This window comes from Panthera uncia (assembly GCF_023721935.1).
Source record: "Panthera uncia isolate 11264 chromosome A1 unlocalized genomic scaffold, Puncia_PCG_1.0 HiC_scaffold_17, whole genome shotgun sequence".
NCBI classification, from domain to species: Eukaryota; Metazoa; Chordata; class Mammalia; order Carnivora; family Felidae; genus Panthera; species Panthera uncia.
This window is the reverse complement of record NW_026057577.1, coordinates 45108527-45133508: the sequence shown is the minus strand read 5'-3', so window position 1 is coordinate 45133508 and position 24982 is coordinate 45108527. Positions and strand designations below refer to the sequence as shown.

At 37.7% G+C, this 24982-nt stretch overlaps 1 protein-coding gene across 7 annotated transcripts in view; it reads right to left on the bottom strand.

The window, feature by feature from the left end:
- The window catches only part of ZSWIM6 (zinc finger SWIM-type containing 6), a 198593-nt gene that overhangs the window by 45353 nt on the left and 128258 nt on the right, over positions 1 to 24982 (bottom strand). For all 7 annotated transcript variants that reach the window (XM_049649510.1, XM_049649504.1, XM_049649506.1 and 4 more), the window contains 2 exons: positions 13410 to 13558; positions 10082 to 10232 (listed from right to left, as the gene is read on the bottom strand). In XM_049649510.1, coding sequence (XP_049505467.1) covers positions 10082 to 10232; positions 13410 to 13558 — 300 coding nt within the window. The remainder of the gene's footprint in view (positions 1 to 10081; positions 10233 to 13409; positions 13559 to 24982) is intronic.

The following is a 24982-nucleotide window of genomic DNA, read 5'->3' as shown; positions in this document are numbered from 1 at the left end:
AAAAGGGATTGCAGTATTTGGACATAAGAGAACTTCAATTTCATTCATAAAAACAGTTTCTTAATGCACTGACTTTTCTACCGAGTTGAGAAAGAACCTGTGATGAGTGCTGAGTTCTTGGAGAACAGAATGTTTCATTTTGCTCTAATTCATTCTATTACTGAATTAAACTTTGATGTATTGGTCTTGACAAGTGTTTCATGCTGATTGTATTGTGTATGATAGTATAATCACTCCCCATGCATTTCCCACTGGCTGGCTGATTAATGCAATAGATTACCTGCAGCACTGATGGCAAGGGGGAATCACTGCCCTTCTGTACTCTATACTGTTTGTATTTCAGTGTGTATTGAGTGTGTGCGCACACGTGCATCTGCATACATTCAGGCATAAACAGGCACCCATGAATATCCACCTGTACATGGGCGAAGACGGCAAGATAAGCCAGGAGGGGAAGAAAACTGAAGACGCAGTGAAGACTAAGGCCTTTCAATCACTGTTCTCAGTACATCAAAAATACTCAACTTCGTAAAGCCTCCAAATAAGTGTTTTAGCATTACACTTCAATTATTTCTTCACTATTTCATTGATAGATACTTTACTAAGCACCAACTATATGCCAGGCACATTTTTTTCACCTGTACAGGAAAACAACTTAAAAAAAAATGTGTCATTTTCAGTATTCTAATTAGTGGACAAGAAGAGGAAAGGGGGGTGAGATTATCACATGAACACTAATAAAGATGAAAAAGGATGGCTCTGGAATTAGTTTAAATGCCCCCAAAAGACAGCAACTGACAAGATTATTAAGGACAGTGAGTGGTTTAAATGGTTTCAAAACAAACAAAAATCTCTCAGACTAGCTGTTGTACACAGGACCCTAACATTTGGCAAAGAGCATCCTATGTGTATGATCAGTATGTATGGTGAATAGGTTACCGGATATACTATCATCTTTAAATGTCTGTGTGTTGGAGACCGGAGGTGTCCCACTTTTGTGGTCTTGGCAACATTTTGAAGCCATTGTTCCTAACAGAATTCTCTCCAAATTCCAAGCTTATATTGGACCCAAGTGCCCTGTATACAGTCCTCCCATCCAACTCCCTCAGCTTATGCCCATCCATAAAGAGAGACTGTGGCTTCCAATCTAAGCCATTTCAAGGTTGCTGATAACTTAAGTCTGATACCTAATTGATGAGTGGTCATGCTCTCCTCCAGGATTGCCCAAAGCAATTTTGAAACTTACTAACATACCCCAAATTGAAAGGGGCTGGGAAGCACAACCTAGGGTCAAGAAAATAGAGCTGACACAGCCCAAATTCAAAGATTAGAATTTCTATTTCAAAGGTTATCTTTGCAACAGGAGACACAGAGAGCTGTGTGAGTTAGCCCCATTTTGGACAATTACTATCACTACTCCTGGTTATTTGTCTCTAGATCAGAGCCTGAGAAAATAACCTAGAACCAGTTACTAATTCATCCAAGCAGTTTAATGTCAGAGGGCACCTGTATTTTACTAGACAGAATATTATTCTTATTCCAATTTGGAATTTTTAAACACTGAAACAATATTATGCAATTGTTAGATAAGCTTACAGCAGCCTCACAAAAACTCACCTGCTATACATCATTTACCAGCTTGCCTTCTCCTCAAAAAAGAAAATTATTTATATAAATAAAAGTCATTCTTTGGTACACCTCTAAGAAGAGCAGCTATTTAAAAGCCTATTGAAGATGGTAAGAATCAAGCATGCATTTTTAATCTCAGAACCCTTTGTTCTAGAGAAATCTTGACAGAAAGGCTATGTGTCAAGTGGTGAAAGTCATCTGTTGGGACGAAGAGGACTTGCCTCCCCCCATCCACACTCACTTCCTCCCAATCCCGCCTCAGGGCCTCTGTGAGGCACAGGTGAACACCCCCTGTCTAACAGACACACATTCATCATTTCCTTAGGTTCTCCTGCCCCCTCATTGACCCACCTAAGCTTTAATCAACTGCCCAAACATTTGTAAAGCACCTTGCTCCACACGGCACCCCACAGAGAACAACCTAAGTGGCTGTCTCACTCCTCCCGTGGCTTCTACTTCTTCTAGTCTGGCTCCCGGCATCTCTGATCCCCGTGAAGCTCCTGAGAATCTCAGAGGGCTTAGATGAGGCTTCTCAGACCTCATTTATTTTTGTATGCTGCCACTTCAGGGTAAGAAGTGATGAGAGGAAATTTTCCCCAACCCGTCTTCCTTCCTTCCTTCCCACTCTCTCACTCCCCCCCCTACCCTATTGTGATGGTGCTCCCCAGAGATCCACAGTTGAGCAAGGAGACCACCTCTCCCCCAGCCACATTTCCCTTTGGTGGCAGTTTCTTGAGGGCAAGTGCAATACTAACTCTCAGGAAACAGAAAGAGAATAAAACTTTTCTAAAATTGTTGTGAGGAAGAAAAAGACACTTTATACTAATACTCTGACACTCTTAGTAGCCACTAATATGAGAAAAATATCTACTAACAATGGATTCATAAATATTACATAAAAGAAAGAAACTAGAACCTATTCTTGGTACAAATAATGCTACCAACACACTACATATACAATATAGGACACGAACATGTACTATCATAAGTCATAAGGCATCTTAACTCCTAATAAAATCTCTGTGGTCTATATTTAGAATAAAGTTTCATAAAAATACACAAGGGGGTGATCCCCAAGTGTTGTTACAGATCATCTATTTGTACACCTAAATAACTTAGAAGATGATTATCGTTAGGAATCTCCAATTGGTTAGATAATAGGATCAAACAATCTGTAAAGATCTCTTTTAATCTTGAGAATCTACCATTTTCTATTAATATTTGTTTAAAAATTGTTCTCTTTATTTCTACTCTTTCCCATAAGTGAGTAATGAATGGACAATTAAATCCTAGCAGCTGCACTCAAGGGAAAGACAGTTGATGGCACTGTACAGGAAGTAAAGAATATGCATTCACAGGGTACCTGGGCGGCTTAGTTGGCTAAGCATCTGACTTCAGCACAGGTCATGATCTCACAGTTCGGGAGTTCGAGCCCTGCGTCAGGCTCTGTGCTGTCAGTGCAGAGCCTGCTTTGGATCCTCTGTCTCCCTCTATCTCCGCCTCCCAACCACCTCTCTCAAAAATAAATAAACATAAAAAAATGTTTAAAAAAATACGCATTCTCTCTTTTGGTTCAGTTCTGACCCAAACTAAAAGTTAACTCTGCCTACTTCAAGGAGCAGAGAACAACCCCCCTTCTTCCCATTCCCAGAGCAGAGCAGAATCCAGGGGCCTCTGAGCCCCGAACACAGAAGTCTCAGTTTTAAGAGACAAAAAGCAAGAGGACCACAAAACAGAGGAATACACCACGCACAGGTAGTGAGGACTCAGCAGCAGCATCAGTGTTCTGAGAACATGGCCAGACAGAAGCAAAGCCTCCTGAACAACTGACAAAGCCTCTGTATTTAGAGGGAGCTATGAATAATAAGGGGAAAACCAGACTGAAACAGGAAGTGTAACCCCACTCCAGAGCAGGACAGCCTAGCCCAAGTGCAGGAGGGATCTGCAGAGCTACAGACCACATGACATAAGCAAGTATTGACAAGTGTGTTATCATTAGGGCTTGATACAGGCCAGGACAAAGACCATGACCTAAAGGTCTCACTGGCTCCTTAGCAAAGGAGCCTGGAAAATGAAATGAAAATTCAACTGTATCCCGTATCCCCTATGTACTCTCTCTGTATTTTGTGATAAGCATAAGTTTATTGTAACAGTTCTCAATCAATAGCATGTATGTGGCTCTTCTACACTGTATCTTTTTTCAGATGCTGAAGTTAGAGAGTTGCTAGAAACAAAGATGAGCAACTAGAATAGGTAAGCTCTGACGACTATAATTAGACCTGCAGGACCACGAGTGGGCAGACCAGCCGCGCAGCTTTTACAGGGTTTACTGCCATCTAGGTGAGCTTCAGCTTGCCCCTGCTCTGCTCGGAGCAGAGACCACTTAGCAGAGAGGCAAAACAAAACAAGTGAGGATGGTATGTAGTTTGGCGGTTAAGTCTCTGAAGCCACTGGCCTGGGATCAAATCCCGGCTCTGCTACTGTGACCTCAAGCAAGTTATCTAGTCTCCCAAAGTGCCAGTTTTCTCAGCTATAAAATTAAGGCAAATAATTATACCTAAATCTCACTGGATTGTTTCAAGAATGAAAAAATAATGCATGCGTTAGGTGCTCAGCATAGTTCCTGATAAATAATAAGTGCTGACATCTATGTCATCTTCAGTAGCTGGACTAAAATGGGAAATAAAGCATAGGAAAAGCTTAGATCCTAGGTCTACTCTCTCTCCCTTCTCACCTCCCTTTGGAGTAAAAACAAATGACAATAAAATTGGGACTGAAAATCTTGAAGACAACATTGTTGACAATGAATTTGAACCCTCTCCCATTGAGTTCATACCTGTCTTTGTTCATGTTATTCATTGTCACTACTTCTTCCTACTTCCTAACAATTCGCCTCCATGAACACCTTGTAAAACCATGTTAAATTCAGTCTCTACAAGTATTTGTACTAGTATGTGAATAAATTACTCTATCAAAGTACCCCTCAGTTCACTCATACCTATTCTAATTTCTGTCTCCTGAAGGTTCTATCCCTCTATTCCCCCCCTATACTACCAGGACCATCACCAATAGTAAAATCAAACACTTAATACATCTATGCCTCTGAACATAGCAAGGGCTTAATACCATACTGATAAAGAAACCACAATAAGACTTCTGGAATGAAGGGTTAACGAGAAGACACTGAAGTGGTTTCAGTGGTAAAGTTGTCTTCTCCTTATGGCCAGGGAAGATAAACTGGCAGGTGAGAAACAATCCCTAATGTGTAGTCCATTAGGCTTACATTGTACACTTACAGCTACAGAGAAGTATCCAACTTTTGCACCTGACAACTTTTTGCTGCAAGGGGGCTCTGGGAATTGCTGTTTTCTCCATGGCACTAGCAAAGAGAACACTACTTATATGGCAAACCACACTGGAATGCTTCCAAGTTCTCTCTGAAAAGGAGTAACTCCTCAGACATTCACTAACCACCATCAGCTTCAAACTTGGGAAAGCCTGGATTTGAATTTATCATATAAAACAAGTAGTGGCTCAAAACAGTGGATGAAATTACTAAGTCTATTACTTTTAGAGACGTTAGGTGGCATTTCCCAGGTATTTCTCCACAATGACCTCCAAAGCAGAGTCTTTGGAATCTTATTTCTGACTGTGCACAAAAGCCCTTCGAAGTTACTTACAGCATCATTTTAAATGTGTGACTTAAGCATACGATTCAGGAAAAATGTGGGTGGGTGGGTGGGTGCGGAAGAGGCCCATAGAGATGACTACTGGTATCTGAGGTAGTACATGAGACAAGTGTTCTGAGTCTGCGGAACAGGAAATTTTCAGTATTTGCAACAGATTTGGTCTCAATGGATGAACGATGGGCTAAGTTCTCTATTGCTGAACAAAGATTTATTGTGACTCCATGCACCCTGAATCTGTACACCCACTCAAATCTTTCCGGTACCCTACCAAGGAACACGAGAGCTGCTGCTTAGCCACTGGTCAAACTAACCTTACAGCGGATTTCAAAATAGAAAGAAACTTCTAACTATGACTATTTCTACTCACAAAGACTTAGGTACCCATTTCAAAACTTTTTTTTTTTTAGGTTTTATTTTTAAGTTATCTGTACACCCAATGTGGGGCTTGAACTCAACCCCGAGATCAAGAGTCGCATGGCATGCTCCACCAACTGAGCCAGTGTGACACCCCCATATCAAAACCTTGGAAAAGAATTCTTTAAGATAACTCCTTGTATCTTGTGAATGTGAGCAAAGCTCAGAGTAGCAAGGCTCTTGCAATGGTAGCCCAGCCTCTACCTAAAAAACAAAGTTGAGATGCTAGAATGCAAAACATATGACTCAGCTCACAGAGAAAGTATTTAAAATTTTAGGAAAAAAAACACATATGTAAAACTTGAAAAATGAAAATTTAAGAATCTTTCCCTATGATAAAGCTGTAATTAAATCTTATTTAACTGTTTCCTCTAATGGCATCCATTTTTAATTAGATTTTAATAGACTGGCAGCTACAACCTATAGTTTTATGAAGCAAAGTAAAATTACAGTCTAGAAGACATTTAAGGAAAGAGACCCATCAACATAGATAAGAGATTACAATATACCCCCTCATCCCTAAAGACCCCCATGGTAATTAAGTGTGCTGAACACAAAGCCATTAGGGCTAACAGTAGGTGTGCTCACCACCAATCGACACTGGGTTGTTCTTTGAAATCTAAGGATTATTTCTATGATCTGCTTTCTAGAAAAATCTGCATTTTATAGAATAAAGAATGCAACTAAACAGGTGTATATTCTATAGATCTACCAAATATGCACCTTCTATCACTGCAATGGGCTTTCTGTCTTAAGATTTTATTTTATTTTTTGAAATTTGAGAGAGAGAGCATGCATGCACATGCACGTTTGAGCAGGGAAGGGGCAGAGACAGAGAAAGAGAGAAAGAATTCCAAGCAGACTCAGTGCTGCCAGCGCAGAGCCCAACGTGGGGCTCAAACTCATGAACCACGAGATCATGACCCAAACTGAAATCAAGAGTCAGACACTCAACCTACTGAGCCACCCAGGCACCCCCTGTCTTAAGATTTTAACGTATACATTTTCTCTTGCTGATCATGATACCACACGTACTCTGAGATGACTGCCGTATGGTTTAGAAAATGACTGTCACATAGAAAAAGTAAAACTAATATTGAAAAAGATTCATATATAAGAATAATGTATCTGCAAATGGGATGCACTGAACAGGATCTTAATAGTATGCATCTGTATTTATTTCATACTACATTATGAATATCAAGGAATAATTCACAAAAATTAACTCAGACTAAATGAATATCATAGGCACTTAATTTAGAAAAGAAGAACTGAGCATAATTAATCCCTCTGTTCCCGAGGGGGAAAGGAATCGGGCCTGTTGCTACTTCAAAAAAGTTTGTATATACTTACTTGAAAGAGAGACAAAGTTATACATATATATATTATGTTTTAAACTAATTTTGAAACATCAAGAGTTAAATTTTAATAAATCACATATACTCAGTAAGCTGTAAATATTGGGGAGGGGAATATCTGATCTTACCAAAAAAATTAAATTTTGTAATCAGGCTGACAATCTGATGCCTCCAAATACTTCTGCCAAGAAGCACAGTTACTTGGCTAAGATACTCTTACTTGTACACTTTCATCAGATTAAGGCTTTCATGCCAGGAATCTTTTTTTTTTTTTTCCTGGTGTATTGGCTATTGCCAGAAATGGACCCATCGAATTCACCAGTGCTAAGGAGTTAAGCATCTGAGATTTAATTTAACAGTTTCAGCTTTATTAAGCTGTCACAGAGCGGCCCCACTTTGATAACAGTAGCTGCTCCAATTATGGCTTGGTTTAGGGTTGACAAGTATAATGATTCATTCGTGGCACATGAGAAGCAATAAAAGGTTGTTTTGCATTACAGCTTTAAAAATGTGGGCACTTTTTTCATTTAATTTGTCACTTAGCTTTTGCTAAGAGGACATTTAAATTGCAGTAAAAGGCAAATGGGGCTTTTAGTTTAAATGTAATCCCCATATTTAAATGATCTGTAATGGTGCAGTGTTGGAGTGGGAACACTATTGTCTCACAGTGGGTCCTGATGGTGACATGTGACATTTGTATTCAGGTCCTGTATTATCCATGTGGCTAAAGGGCTTCCAATTTCATTTCACAGCCAGAAGCCTGCAGAAAACACCAATTAACTTGCAGATCCCATTTGCCGACAAAACTCAGCCTCTTCTCAATGTCTGGCATCTGGCAGTGCTCAGCATTTAATTCCAAAGCAGAGCCTTGAAGCAATGTGAGCCCTGCGCAGGGGCACAAAGTCAAATTCTCCCATTTTATTAAGAAGCAAAATCCTTTCGTTTTGTAGTCCAGAAGCAACTTTTAGTTAATTTTTTGGTGAATGAATATTAAGATATGGTAGCTATTGTTACTTCTACATGGGATTCTTCACAGAACATAGATGCGGTTAAAATGGCTAGTGACCTCTGCTTGCCATCAGAGTACACAAGAGAATTTACAACAGTCTAGTAATGATTGGTGGGCAGGGTGGGATTTGTGAAAAAAGGAAATACAGGGCAAGAAAATGTATTCTTCATCTTAGACTGAAATCAAAGAACTTGAATAATATAAAGCCTGGTCCATAATCAGAAAGCAGTTCATCATAGGGTATAACTAGAATCAGCTGGTGGGAACTTCCACCTAATGAGAATTTATAATTCTTATTGAAGGCTGAGGCACATAATTTCCAAAACAACTTGGAAAAGTGAGATGTGACTAATGGATTAAATATGAACACTGTAAGTTTTATTTAACTATATCACTTTTTTTGTAACCAAAAAAATTAGTTTGCCTTCTCCTAATTAGTTATTTGTAATTCTAATTTCCTCCAAGCATCTAAGTTCTTAAAATTTTATTCATTTAGTATTGATCCAAAATTTTTTTCTTTAAATGATTCCCTTCATTATAGTTTTTTTTGTAATGCTAGTCCTTTTGAATGTCATAAACCAACTAATCAATTCAACATTTACTGATGAATTATAAAATTGAAAAAGGTTTACCTGGAAAAGTGTATCACTCAGTATTGTATAAAAATACGTTTAAACCACACATTACACTTGTGTTCTCCAATCACCAGACCATGCTCCCAAACACTCTTCTAATATATTGAAACAATCTACTATAGTTACAGACTGATTTAAATTTTGATTGGGTTAGAGATCACTAACCATTACTTCAGGTGACCCAAAGAATGTACCAAGATTAAGTTATCACAAGATAGTTAATAAAAATACCAGGGAAAAAGGTCAACAAATACCTAACAGGTGGCAAGTAGCAGATATATATGTCAAAAAAAAAAAAAGAGCTGTCATCCATACCAAGTTTCTGAACATACATTCTATTAACGGGAAAGAGGAAACTCTAACGTCCCAATTCTTTACCAACTTGCTGCATATCCGTAAGTCAGTCAATGTCATTTTCTGGAAGTCTCCTGAACTTCCCCAGAATTCAGTTTCCTTACCCATAAAACAGTTCACTTCAAAGGTCCCTTCCAATTATTACAATCATGGGGCACATACAAAAACAACAGCTTCCCTTGGTCTAGACTTAACATGGGATCAATCAACAGGATGTGGTCTATTATTAACCAAGAGAGAAAAAAGGTGAAGGTATGAAGAGTTATTCTATTCAATTTCAATGAAACTAGGATCTTCTAGTTATCATATCCAAAACATAAAATACAGGCATTGAGATATTTGTCAAAAGTTCCATTTTCCCCATGCAGATTTCTTAATAGAAAGACCACAAATGCATTGTTAATTCCCTAGCAATGGGCACTGGGTAAAAATATTCATCTCCCCAAATTTCCCGGTGAATAAGACTAATGGATTTGTCATTTTTTCAATCATTTTTATTACAGAGATCTGGGAAGCAATAAAAATTATAGTTTGCTGTATCTTTTCCATTCAGACAATCAAAAGTTCGTCTAAGTCTGTAGCAGCCAAAAAAAAAAAAAATGTTCAAACCACTTTCGATACTTTTAACGTAGGCAAAGGGGGGGAAAACCCAAATTTTAGGCGAATTGATTACAATATTATTCTAGAAATAAGTAACTAGCTCTACTAAACAAAATAACTGTTTTAAAACAACATAGCTTCTTTTTTCAAATATTAAGGCAGATTCCTATGCTCGCTTTCAAGATCACACAATTTCCTCCAAACCTTCCCAAGATTATTTCCTGCAAATGTCAGCCCAAGTCCTCCTTCTTCTAACCAGGATATAATGGCAGTTAGTTCACATACGAGCAGCTCTCTCTTCAGCAACACTCTGACTATGCTTTTTTAAACACTCCACCATGATCTTTACCCATACACAACTCAATGGCAATCCATCAGGAAACTTGTATTTACCCAGCTCATCCCAGAGCTGCCTATATTTGTCAGTCATCGCAGTGCCTTGTTGTCTCCAAAGTGACAGACGAGGGTCAGCCATGAATTGCTCTGTTATCAACGTCAACATGCGGGCCCCATTAGAGTCCCTCATCTTCAACATCTCCCGCACCTAATGGGGAAAAATCAGACCTTTAGAAAAGTGTTCAAAAATACACAGCGATACACAAACAGACCACTTTATTTCTTTCTCTGGGGTCCAGGGCAGGTAATTTTTGACACCAGCCCTCTTAAGCAAACAAAAGTTTATTAAAAACTGGTCTCTATCCTAAATGGCAATTTAATCAGAGAATTAACTGTTAATTTTTAAAAATCATGTTTCATAATCCACATGAGGAAATTTGGTTACCTTCCCAATTACAAAGAAGAAATTTTTGCCAGCCTACAGAAACATACCAAATTAAACAAGACAAATAATTTGGCACCTTCCTGACTCTTCCAACTGATTGTACTTACCACCAGAATAGACAAGCCAAAAGCAGTCTAATGATAACTCTTTAGGGATCTTCTAAATCGACTGAGTAATGTTTATAATAATAACATCTGTCTTTCTGTTCTTAAAAAACTGCATTATTGAGACATAATTCACATACCATACAATTCACCAATTTAAACTGTACACTGCAATCTTTTGTAGTATATTTCCAGAGTTGCAAAGTCCTTCAGTTTTTGAGGTAAATCAAAATTTTGGTACATTCTCACACCGAAGTTTTCTGACAAGAAGAGCAACATTATACTTTTATATTCACTCAGATGGGACTCTTTTTGCAATAGTCAAAGGAAATGGACTGCATCACAGGTTAAAGAATTCTCTTGCTCTAAATGAACGATCCAGGAAGCAGAACCATAACCTGTGACCTGGTAAGCTAACTCAGCCTGTCAAAGCTGGAACTTAAAGCTCTGTCCACTACTCTTATGCCAAATTCTCCAAATAAAATTTTAAAAAAGGGGGGGGAGGGGGGACACAAGACTAAGTCTCTTTCGAGAAAACCCTAAATAAATCTATCAGTCCCAAAAGCGTTTACTGCCATGTGTTCAACAAATAAGAATCTGAGCTGAACACCACCAGTTCTCCCTACAGGACATTACTTGAACAAGGTCATAAGCAGCAGAAAAAGAGAGGGGGTCCTTTTATTCAAGGTTCTGTGTGAAAGGCAAATGAAGGAGGAAATGGCAGATATTCAATTAAGCAGCCCAAACCTAAAGATCCACAGATCCTGTGTCAGGCTTGTACCCTGACAAGTAACGGAACCCCATCACAGGCTTTACATTTGAGCCTTGCAAAGAACTCAAAAGCACTTTCACCCTAAATCACAAATGTTGTGCTTCCAGGATTATTTCAATAATCTTAAAAAGTTATTTCCCATATGGAAGCACTAAACAGTCATGAACAGATGAAGACTGTGAGGAAGAAAGGGAGTTGCCATTTACTGGACATCACGCTAAAGAGTTTTTACATTTGTACCTACCAGGTACTCTTCACAATAACTATATAAAGTAGGCCAGATTATAATTCCATTTTATGAATTATAAAACCATGCTTCAGAGAAATGAAGTAACTTGCCCAAAGGACAAGAGGAATTGCTGGGATCAGAGCCCAGATCTGTGTTAACTCTAAAAGTTATGCCAAAAAATTAAAAAATAAAAAAAGTTATTCCATTTCCAAAATTAGATGATGTTACTTCATACAGCATATATAATGTATACATCATCTACAGGCATAAAAATAGCAGCTGTAGGCCTAATACCTCTTTCACTTTGCTTCCACTAGGCCAAAGTGTACTATTCACTAACATGAGAATCTATGAAATACTTCCTGTGAATCAAAATATGCCAAACCTTTAATATTACCACTACATCATGGATTTGATTTAATGTTTCTTTTCCTGATAAACTTCTAACCTATTACTCAGCAACAGCAATGAAAATAAACGCTTTACTCTTAAGCATATAAACCACAACTATTAAGCAACACTCAAGTACACCTATAGTCTAACGGTAATTAATTTTCAGAAGGCAGACTCTGATCTACTACATGAGTTTGACTACCTATTAATTACCAAATGATGATTAAATCACATGTGAAGTAGTTTTAGGGTTAAATGTATTTTACTGTAATCTAATTCTCGGAAAATTGGCGATCTATATTTAGTAAATGGGATAAATCTTTGGCAAGAGGATACTGATTAATCAGAATACACTATTTTCTGAACATGACCAGTAACAGAATATATGCTAATTCTTCAGAGTTAAAAAAAACAATAATTATTATAAATAGTAGAAAAGCTTTTTAACACAGTATTGATGAGTTGTCAAAAGTATCAATCAGTTATCTCTTCTGTTAAAAACCAATTTGAATACATTAGCCAGAACAATAGCTATATCCCTTATAAAAAGAGAGTGATTTAATATGACTAAAAAAGCATTTTACCCAGTATTGAGAATTGTGTTTATGGGTACTAAAAGTTCTGTATAAAGCAACAGACATAGCTTCTACTCACACAGAATTTATAACAATGATAACTATGTTTCCTGGGCCATCAAATTTTGGTGATGAAAATTAACATTTACCAAGGCTAAAACGACATGTTAGACACCATTACATTTACTCATAACTTGAGGGAGATGTGTTATCATTAACTAATTTTACAGATGAGGAAATGGACTTAAATAACTTGCCAAAGTTCATACATTCAGTAAGATTTAGAATTTAGATTGAAACCCAGGTCTGTATGACTCCAAAGTCCCTGCTTCTGAATCTAATTTAAATACACTGACATTATTAAACTAAATATATAATATCTCACATGCATGTATAAACTGTTCAAAAATAATTATGTAAAATTTACAGAATATGGATTAGAACAGGAGATACTTCGGAACCTCAAAAAAAACCCTTAAATATACAAAGCACATTATAGGGACTATATTCAAAGTTATGCTCTACTTGAGAACATTAACTAGAAAAAGTAAAAATGTGAAAAGATAGCATTTTTAATAATATTAAGCTATTTGCTTTTGAGTACTGAAAGGTTTTTCAAAATTGTATAAACTGTTACCATTTTAGTAATGGGAACTGAGAGAAACAAAAATGCTCCACATCTTGTCTACGGACACCTAAGTAAATTAATGCATTACAACATAATAGTTTCTAATTGGTTGGTTAACTCAGACTCTATTCTTCAAAAAAATAATTTAAAAAGCCTTTATTTTAGTGTACACATAATCATATATAGATACTTTCTATATATGTATATATTTAGAATATTTCTTTTAAAAAAAATCATACCTTTGCAAAGAGCAAATTAAGCTGCTTCCCTGATCCGTGGTACCCGCCCTGGGAAAGGAACAGTTTAACCTGTTCTTGAACCTGCTCTTCATCTAAGTGCCAGCAGTTTTCATCATCTATACTAGCACCTGCTGTTGGATCAGGAGCACCTAGAAATAGAAAGAAAAAATAACACATATGCTAGATAAAAACTCTGTGCTAAAGGGCTCTGATAATAAATTTGAGAAGAATTAAGATTCTATACTTTTTGCCTACACACTTTTTAAGCCAATCTCAATTTCAATTATACATACAAATTTATGACTGAAAATAAATATGAAAATCATTCTCTTATTTCCAGGTCTTTGTTGATTTGTGCTAAGCTACAATGCAGATTACTGTAGAACTGAGATATTTTCTTTTTAAAGATCAGAAACTAAACCTTTGCAGATGAGTTTACACGTCTAAAGAATTAAAAAGTCACAAAAAGGTCTTATTGTAAAATACATGATTGTTGATAAAGCTCTACTGTGTAGAACATGTTAGGAAAGTTTTTCAAAGACATGAGAAAAATGTGAAACCAAGTAAACTGAGCAGAGTATTTCTCTTTACTATGTTAATTCAAGAAGCTTTCACTGTTATCTGCTGCTGTATAAACTACATGCTGACATAGTCTTTAGTTGCACAAAAACTGAAGATTAAAAAGGGAAATCAAGCCACATGGGAACAGGCAGTGCAGCTGTTGTACTAAACCAGGTTGTAGTATCACCTTGCCGAACTGCATAAATATTTTATTGCTGAAGCACACACAAAAGGTAAGAGCTATGTAATAAGCCCTCCACGTAGACTACCTTAGAAACTCAAACATTATCCAGATATTTAGGCAGGTAAAAATTAAGTTTCATTATTTATTCAAAAAGCAAAATGGTATTTAAGGCCTAAGATGTATAAGTAATATAAAAAATTTAAATCTAAAAACTTTTCATCAATAGTATTTAATCTCCTTATCAACCCTTAAAAGATACATTAAAAGTCTGGTTTTACATTCCTTTCCTTTTCTTCTAATAATCTAATAATGCAAAATGAATTGGCCAAGGAAACAAACACTAACATCTGCTTAGAACCAGGGTTCATTAGTTCCTAAGAGGAAGGATGAGTCTGTGAATCTCCCCGAAAAGGTGCGCATTCATTTATTTATTCATTGAGACAACATATTTACTGAATGTCCTCTGCTAGATTTGGGGATGAAATTGTGTACAAAAATAGAACTGCTATCGTCATATAATTTACCATAAAATATTTTTGACTAAGACCAACAATAACAATTAACATCATGCCCAATATATTTGTATATCCAGGTGTTTATGTGATCACACCTATTAATCTGAAGCAAAAGCATGATGGAAAAAAGACCTTTACTTTAAGTGAAAGGCTCTGATATTCTATTTCTTTTTTTGAAAAGGGCTTATCATAATTTTTAAAACTGATTTCATAACCCAAAACGGGTTGCAACCCACTATTTGAGAAATACTATTTTAAGTGAGATAAATATCAACCTAATAATCACACATATAAATACACAATAATAAATGATAATAACTGCTCAAAGGAAGCAACCAAATGCCAGAAGACAGTATCAGAAAGCTCTGACTTGGCCATGGATCACCAGGGTAAGCACACCTTAAGGAAATGGAAACTGAGTTGAAATTTCCCTTACGTAGATTAGAGGTTAACTAGAAAACAGGAAAAGGAAGGAATGGGTCTGCATGTGAGACTAAGAGCTTAAGCAGAAGTCTCAGGTGGGAAGGAACACAGAACACAGATGAGATAAAAGCTAGTCTATGTTCATACAATCCAAAAGTAGAGGATGAGGAAAAGACAAATACAAGACAACCCAGAGAAGAAGGGCTAGACCTTGAGAGCCCTGGCAAGTGAGGAGTTTAGATTTCTCTTCCCTAAGTGTAATAAAGAGGAATTCCTGACAAGGTCATCCAAAGGAGAAGAATGAAATACTCTAGATAGTAAAGATGTTTTGCTCTAATGTGCATCAATTTCAACATTCCTACGATGGAACATATTCAGCCACAAAAATGAATGTGGAGAATCTCTATGTAGTACAATGGAAAAATATCCAAGATATGCTGTTGAATGAAAAAATAAAACAAGCTGAAGAAAAGTGTACATTAAAAAAAAAACTTTATGTAAATAATGAAGTTTTAGGAAAAGCCTAAAACTTAGCATTTCCTTCCACATGCATAGAATGGGTAACCTAGGGGGCGCCTGGGTGGCTCAGTCGGTTAAGCGTCCGACTTCGGCTCAGGTCATGATCTCACAGTTCGTGAGTTCGAGCCCCGCGTCGGGCTCTGTGCTGACAGCTCAGAGCCTGGAGCCTGCTTCACATTCTGTGTCTCCCTCTCTCTCTGCCCCTTCCCTGCTCATGCTCTGTCTCTGTCTCAAAAATAAACAAACATTAAAAAAAAAATTAAAAAAAAAAAAAAAAGAATGGGTAACCTAGGTACACGAGGGAAGAAAGCTCTTCCCTGCAACTTTGCATATTTTTAAAATTTGAGAACTATGTGAATATATTTAGGTACCTAAAAAATATCTCTCAAGTGTGGAGGATGGACTAGGAAGCAAAAATACATAAGAGAACAGTGAGGATGATGTTTTCATGGTCTGTACAAAGGATGATGATGGTAGCTTGAAAAACAAGAGTGAGAACAGAAATGTAGAACCTGACAGGAATTCAAGACATTAAAGCAAAGAAGTGGGTATGTGAGATTTGTTAGGAAAGACAAGCGTTTCTGGGTTAAACAACTGGATGATGGACAACTCAATGACACACAGATCAGAGCAGGACCAGGTTATGGGGTGGGAGGGCAGTGTTTAGGTCATGAGTTGTTTCAGATAGGGTGAATTTTAAGTGCCTCTGAGATAGTCAAGAAGAGGAGAAACGATTTCAAGTAGGGGACTGGATATTTTACAGGAGACTCTACAGATAGGAAGAGTATCTAAGATAGGGCCCCAAGGAAGGCCAATGTTTAAAGACTGGGAAAGAAAATGAGTGAGGATGGCAATGGGAATGAGTGGCCTAGAAGGAAGAGCTGGAGAGACTGGTTCTTCCAGAAGTAAGGCAGAGAAAGTTGTACCAAGGAGGACTTGGTATGTAAGTAGATATTTAAGCTCCAGAGAGCAAGGATGGTAGCTGCCCTGCTCACCACTGCTTCCTGACACTTAACCAGTTTTTGCCTCTATCAGGCAGTCAAGTACTGGAACGGGGGAGAAGGAGGGAGGAGAAAGACATGTGTACATTCCTCCCCTAAGAGAAAGATTCCTATCAAAGAAGAACCATTAAAGCATTTTCACATTTATCTCATTTTTGCCTTACAACGTCCCCTAGAGGTGAGTTAAGATCATGATCCCTATTCTACAGAAGCAGAAACAAGTTCACGGTGATTAGGACTTGTCCAGAGCCACAGTGCCAAATCCACAGTCTCCTGGTTCTCTCCTCTTCTAAAGAATACATCCCAGAACCTTGGAGCTAAAGTTGAACCCTGACGACATCAAGACAGGCATTGTCAGCCCTAAATCAAACACAAATCTAAGGAAAGATACTGGGATGTTCGCAAGCACTTATTAACACATTTCTCTCTTTCACAGGAAGATCTAAGGACACACAGTGCTGTGAAGAGTTAACTAATGGGGCTACATCTGTATCCCACAGGGACTGAGAGCCCCTAATCCAGCCCATCTCCTTGATTCTAGAGAAAGAGACACACACAAATACAAATGCACAACGACAACTATAGATTCATCTTTTTTTAAGTTTATTTTTTTAACAGAGAATGCGTGCATGCCCAAGTGAGTAGGGAACAGGCAGAGAGAGAGGGAAAGAGAATCTCAAGCAGGCTCCACTGACAGCAAAGAGACTCACACGGGGCTCAATCCCATGAACCATGAGATCATGACCTGAGCCAAAATCAAGAGTCATGTCTTTAATTGACTGAGCCACCCAGGCGCCCCTATAGATTCTTTAAATGCACCAGAAGAGACTTGCCCAACAACTCAATGATAGGATGTCAACTTTCATATTTAAGCTTTGTCCAGTATCTTGCTAAAACCCTCCTGGGCAATCTGACACATCCTTCTTTAACCTCTTTTTAGGGAAAATTCTGACAAGCTACTGATTATCTACTCTTTGTTCCTTCTGATGAGCTGAACTAAAGAAAGTCAATTTCTATCCTCACAGTGGTTACTTCCCCCAATACTCCTCACTTTTCAGTTGTTCTCTATTGGGCACTGAAGACCAAGACCTACAAGGAATCCTGTCCCTAAAGGACTGAGATGGGGACGGACCGTCCTGGTATAGTAGAAGGCATGCTACCCTTCATTGCTTGGGTCAGAGCCATGTTGAGACTTGGCTTTTCTATATGCCACATCAATTTCCAAATATTTTAAGTAGATTTCAATGTGGTTTAGAGGAAAAAAAAACCAGTCTTATTGGCCTAAAGTGGCAAAGGGGTCAACATTCAGACACTCTACAAGAACTTCAGGATATACTCCACTCTTATTTTTTTCATACTAAAAGAGAAAAATGTTACAAAGAATATTCCAGAAATCACGTTTATTTGACTTGAATTATAACAATGAATTTTTCCTTAAAATTCAATATGTTTTAAAACACTCGTATTTTTAAAAATATGATAATTTTTTATGTTTCTTTAATGGGATATTTAATTTACACACAGATATTCTTGACTAGCTGGGAAGACATCTAAAAGAAAATGTATAAATATATGAATAATGTTTCTCAAGTTTTTAACAAAACTGAGGGTTTTTCAGTTTTCATGTTGAGGTCAGGAAAAGCAGGTTAGGTTTGGTAAGCTAGTGTTAGAATTAACGTATTTCTTAAAGAGTGTGGGGAAGGAGGAGACACTGCAGAGGCAAAATGGCCCAGATAAAATTTTACTGCAAATAATCTATCTAATAACGTCTACACACGAGCCGAGAAGACCTAATCCTAGATCAGACCTCGGAAGACTTCAGTTCTAGGCACAGCTTGGAAAAACTATGTATCCTCAAGCCTCCCACTTCCTCAAACCTAATACTGTATAATGGAGGAATAAAAAATTAACTAGGCGATAAGAATTAGAAATCTTTTCATGTGACTGCATAGAAAACATCTTCACTTGGTAATAAGAATGCAAGTAAACACAACCAGTTGGTAAATAAAACATAAATTTACTCTAAACACAACTCAACACTTTAGGAATATGTAATACTATACATTATAGACCAGGAAATTAAATGTCTACAATAATAACCTCCTTAAAAGAACAGATTCATTTAGTAAACTTTAATGCTTAACTATTTAAATCCTAATATGTCTTGATTACAAGTATTAAAGTGTTGCCTAAGCCTTGTATAAAATGTAGACTTGCAAAATTTATTTCTACTTGTTAGTGGCTATCTACCAACAAAGAAAACCTCTCAGTGTTTAGCTTTGAGAAAGGTATGCAAAGAAAAACATTATTCACGTATTTACACATTTGCTATTAAATAGTCCCCCAGTTGGGCAGGAACCAGAATCTGTGTATGTAAATTAAATGGTCCATTAAAAGGTTTTAAAACCTATCATATTTTTTTTACCCTTATTTATATTTATAATTACGAACGCTGTAAGTTTACAACTGTATAATTAATCCTTGTGAGCATTTTATTACCAAAGCTTAATTCTTCAAAGTTTCAAGCCTTCAGGGAAAGTGAAATTATCTAGTGAAAAAAGTCAAACAGTTTAATTGTCTCTCATTCCCAGCTAGAGATGTGTGAATTTGATTTACCCTCTTATGTTAGTTATGTAATACCATAGAAAGAGAGCAAAAAGAGAATTCATGAACATGGAGGGGCACTTGGTCCATGTCCTTGGCTTCCCCTGTCTGATACCTGATTTGGTTTATCTCAGTATCAAAACCCCCTTATCCGGGCAGTTCTCAAAATTAAGAGTCTATCAAGATTCCTGAGGCACCTTGTGGAAAAAATAGATACCTAGGCACCACTTCAGAACTACTGACTCAGAATGTTTGCCAGCAGGGTAGGGGAACTATTCTATATTTGGAGAGAATGTTAAACATGTTGGCACTTTGTGGGTCTTCATACTGAAAAGTATTCAGGGTTCAGAAGCAGCAAACAGACACCTCTCCAGTGTATTGAATGAAGCATATTTAAGACACACCAAATGAAATATCTGTCTCATGTCAAGGAAACAGTTGCTTTTAAGCAGTAAGCGGCAGCAAACCATTCTGTAAATTTTAAACTGAGAAACTGAGACACATTCACAACTGGCTTATGCTATGTTTGGTATGTGGAATTATTCACAGCTTTGGGTTCTAATAGGGAACTTAATGCTTTCTTTTCTTGGCTTAATCTGCTGGAAAACAATTCGAACAAAAAGGAAATGAAAAGCTTTACTTTACCTCTTCACCTTAACTGTGACCTAACTGCTTTAACAATACAGTAGTCTAAATAATGCCTTAACTATTTATATTTATGCAGAAGTGAGGGTTTTTTTGGTTAAAATTGTTAAATTTAATCTATAAAGGCAGAATGTAGGCAACAGATGTCAACACTGTAGAGGTGATTAATTCAGCCTCTTTTAGGGCACCTAGAAAAATGCCATCTCCTAAAATTTCAGTGCCCGCTGCTAAAGCTAGGCAACATTAAGTCTGCAACTTAAAAAAGCACCGGTACACCTGTCTTACAAGCTGAAGGCAAAATCCTGACATCAACCACTGGCACCGCAAGGGAAAAGGCAAAGCAGCAAACTTTAGTGATTCAGACTCCAAAAAAAATTCTTTCTTTAGAAAAAACAAGAATTAGGAGATTGCTGAAAAATAACATGCATTGAATAAAAACACACTTGAAAAAAGATTCAAATTTTATTATTCCTTAAATCCTCATTTCAAAGTAGTGGCAGGCAATGCCTTCCTTTCACCCTACAATTGTGATGGCTTCAAAAGCCAGATCCTTCCTCACCTTCTATTCTCAATGGTCAGCTCCAGAAGCTGTTAGAGGTCGGCCCATGGTCTTTATCTCGGGAGGCTAATGACAGAGGGAGCCCTGGCATGTGCCAGGCTGGGCTCCCTCAGCAAGCCACCTTCCCTTCAGTTCAATGCGAAAGAAGAGAATAAGTAGTACTGCAATCACCATATAGCTCAGGGAACTCACATAGAAAGACCTGTCAGGGTTTATAGATCTTCCTCTATTACTTTCCTCTCATCTGACTTTATTACTCATCTCTTATTATCACTTAATTTCCTTCAGAAGCTCAATAATATGTTTATTCATGTACAGAAATAAGCATGTGTCTTATATGGGTGAAAAAGCGATACAGTATTTGTACACTCTCCAGGCTCATTTAAAAATGCACAGAAACCCATGGGGGAGGGGAAGGGAAAAAAAAAAAAAAAAAGAGGTTAGAGTGGGAGAGAGCCAAAGCATAAGAGACTGTTAAAAACTGAGAACAAACTGAGGGTTGATGGGGGGTGGGAGGGAGGGGAGGGTGGGGGATGGGTAATGAGGAGGGCACCTTTTGGGATGAGCACTGGGTGTTGTATGGAAACCAATTTGACAATAAACTTCATATATTGAAAAAAAAATAAAAAATAAAAATAAAAATGCAGAATGTAAACATAGTGTGCATAACAGGTAGGTCACTTTCTGCAACTTAAAAGCTAAAAATGTATTACTTGGTACACAAATATAAATATTTAAATGCAAAGTTCTCAGGAAGTCTTGTCTTTACATTACCTAACTCTTCAGATTTATTAAAAGAAATCTACTATGTTTGCAAGCTTCGAGAATGGTTTGCTCAGATTATTTAAATGACGTTGTTTAAAAAACAGCTCACAAATATTTTCCTCAACTCTCACTGCCCTGAAGACGCATGTCAACTGAGTCATCACCATGACAGTGATAACAGTAATTCAAATTTACTCCTTTAACCTTCCTGACCTTATAAAACAGGTAACTCTTTATTGTCCATGTCTTATAAATAAGAAAACTGAGGTCTGAAGAGATTCAGTTGCTATCTGCAGTAACAGAGCTGGAGAGCAAAGGAAACATAGGCTAACTTCTTTTTTTTTTTTTTTTAATTTTTTTTTTTAACGTTTATTTATTTTTGAGACAGAGAGAGAGCATGAACGGGGGAGGGGCAGAGAGAGAGGGAGACACAGAATCGGAAGCAGGCTCCAGGAAGCAGGCTCCAGGCTCCGAGCCATCAGCCCAGAGCCCGACGTGGGCGGGGCTCAAACTCACGGACCGCGAGATCGTGACCTGAGCTGAAATCGGACGCTTAACAGACTGAGCCACCCAGGCGCCCCTACATAGGCTAACTTCTAAGATCATCAACACTCTGCAGAGTCTCAGAAAAAGTGAAAACCCCATTTATGGGGGAGGTGGGCACAAGAAGCTCATAGAGCCAACATGGACAGACTTAGGGTCAGGTCAAGGACAGAGGACTAGCGAGGAAACTGATCACAGCTGGTAGCTATCCTTTGAAAAGCATGAGAGTGAAGACAGTGTCAGAGATGACTATATGGTATGAGGGAAGGCAAGATTTGGAGGTGAAAAGACAAAAAATGAAGCATACTGGGCTGAAAGTAACTTGGCTGTTTCTGTATTACCCTAGCAAATTCCTCATGGGCTAGAGATGTGATTCCTCCAAATGAAGACACAGAAGTTCTAAGATTACTTCTTTTGCTGAAGTGAAATGCTTTTTCATATGAAGATAGTCATACGTACATGGTCATATACATTCCATCAATTTTGTAAAAAAAAAAAAAAAAAAAATTAAATCTTATTAGAGAAACATCTAGTTTTAGTCAAAACTTAAAAATAAACCTAGTGAGGGGCACCTGGGTAGCTCAGTTGGTTAGGCGTCCGACTTTGGCTCTCAGGTCATGATCTCATGGTTTGTGAGTTTGAGCCCTGCATTGAGCTCTGTGCTGACAGCTCAGAGCCTGGAACCTGCTTTGTATTCTGTGTCTCATTCTCTTTCTGCCCTTCCCCTACTTGTGCTCTGTCTCTGTCTCTCAAAAATAAATAAATATTTTTAAAAAAATTTTTTTTAAATAAACCCAGTGATTCTTTGAGGGAAATGTGGCAGTACTTACTAAAAAATGCATGTACCACTTGTTCTGGCATTTCTACTACTAAGGATCTATTATTCAAAAATACTTGCACAGGGGCTCCTGGGTGGCTCAGAAGGACTCTTGATTTTTGCCTCAGGTCATGATCTCAAGCCCCATGTCAGGCTCTGAGCTAACACTGCAGAACCTGCTTGGGATCCTCTCTCTCTCTCACCCTCTCTCTCTGCCCCTTCCCTGCTCATGTGCTCTCTCTCTCTCAAAATAAATAAACTTAAAAACAAAAAAACAAAAATATTTGCACAAATTCACACACATACACACACACAATGGTTGAAGTGGTACTGCACACAGTACAAAAACAAAACAAAAGCAACTTCAAAATTATTCAGTAAGTTAGTAGTTAAATGTATCCATAATATGGAATACTACACAGCATTTAAAACAGTAATAGACACGTCTGTACTAACATAAGATATACACCATATATTAAGAGAAAAAAGCAAAAGGGAGAAAAATATGTTTAATTGTTTTTTAAAAACTACGTATGTGTGTGCACAAAGAAAGCTGTCTCAAAGAATACAAACCACACAGTCAGCAGTAGTTGCCTTGAGGAATAAGGGAACTGTTGGAGACACTAAGGAAGGAGCTGGTTGATGAAGGAGCCAATCCGGATTTGTCTTTTTATCTTCACACAGTTCTATATTACTATATATTTTTCCAACATACTTTTTTAAAATTGTTTTAAAATTTCTCTAAGTTTCACACTGCTGCACTTTAGGACAGCAAATTCAATTCTCTCCTACAGAATATTTGCAAATTGTATTAATCACCAGTAGATCATACCTTTGTTTCACCAAATGTCAATGCCTGAGTGTTCTACGAAAGAAAGAATATGCTTGTAATAACCAAATTATCTCCCTAGGATACTTGTAAAAACTGGTTGCTAATGCAAGCCAATTACAATGAACATGACCATCCACAGGGGAACAAAAGGAAGAAAGATGTGACATAAGGCCTCCATCAAACAACTCCGACTGTCGCTCACTGCTAGATTTGGAACACGTATGTGTACAAAAATAAATCTCCAAGTTCCTGCTAAGAACAAAACAGAACGAAAAATGACAGTGTTACTTTTTGTTTAACAAATTCCGAGTGTCTACTGCTTCTTAAGTACTGCCCTTAGGGAGGCCACCAAGATACACACACAGGTCATAGTTTCGGACCTGATGGAGTTTACAATCAACTAAAAGTAAGCTACACAGTGAACACAGGATTGCTGAGTAGGTCTGCTTGTCTGTTTGGAATATCTAAGAGAGCCTGAATAGACTGATATATAAGATGGCTGGGACACAGAGGCATTTGGAGGCTAAGTTAAGCAGGACTAGCAGGCATGAATGGAATTTATGATGTTGGTTTTATTCGAACCATGCTCAAACAAATTCAAATGTCTCATCAAAGAACAACACGTAAGTGCACACTTGAGTAGAACAACAGGAGGTGCACCTTTTGCAGTATGATACCAGGTGCTTCCTGTGTCTCTGTAGAAATACCACCACCAAAGTCACAGAATCAGAGGTGGAAGAGATCTTGGATGTCATGTGTCAAGTGCATCTAACATGTGAATATATTCCTTCTGCTTCTAGCTGACTGAAATGGTATCTCTGGGCACATGACAGTGATATCAGGGAGGAGTCTACCCTACTTTTGGGACAGCTCAGGCTCTAGGAGTGAGAGGGCCACTGAAATGACCCCCCACACACACATACACACTCTGCTCCCAGCCAAGACCAATACCAGCTTCCGCTTAGTCTGTCCCTCTTTGCTGTAGTGTGCCCACTACAGGCTAGCTCATAGGAAGGGGGGGGGGGGGGAAAAAGTGCACAAGTGAGAAAGTGGAAGGAGAAGAAATACATGACAGAAAGTCAGAGTAAAGTAAGATGACCTCCAACTGTGATATCATTCACCAACTGGTTTCTACCCTCTTCTATGAGAACTTCCAGATACACTAAACATGAGGTAAACTCAGTAATATTTCTATTATTATTATTATACGTGTATTCCTTATTAAAATTCTTCCAATGCTGTTAGAGAAGAGCATGACCACTGTAAATGAGAAAAAAATGAGCTTCACCCAAGGTTACTCAAGTAATGCATACATAATAGAGACAATACTGGACTCTAAGCCTTCAGATTTTAAGTCTGATGTTCTGTCTCTACACCACGATTTACCAATCTATGTAATACACCTCCTTTAATACAAAACGTAAAGGACCAAAAAAGGCTGAGTTAAGTAAGAGAGAGGACTAGCACTTGGAAATCAGTAAATTTAGAAAAGTACTTAGCGAAGACACCAGCATCTTTTTTAAGAATGTGGAAGCTGGAAAGTTTTATTAGAATATAAAACTGAAAGCAAACAATTTTGCTGGGAAAAAAAATGCAGGATATAAT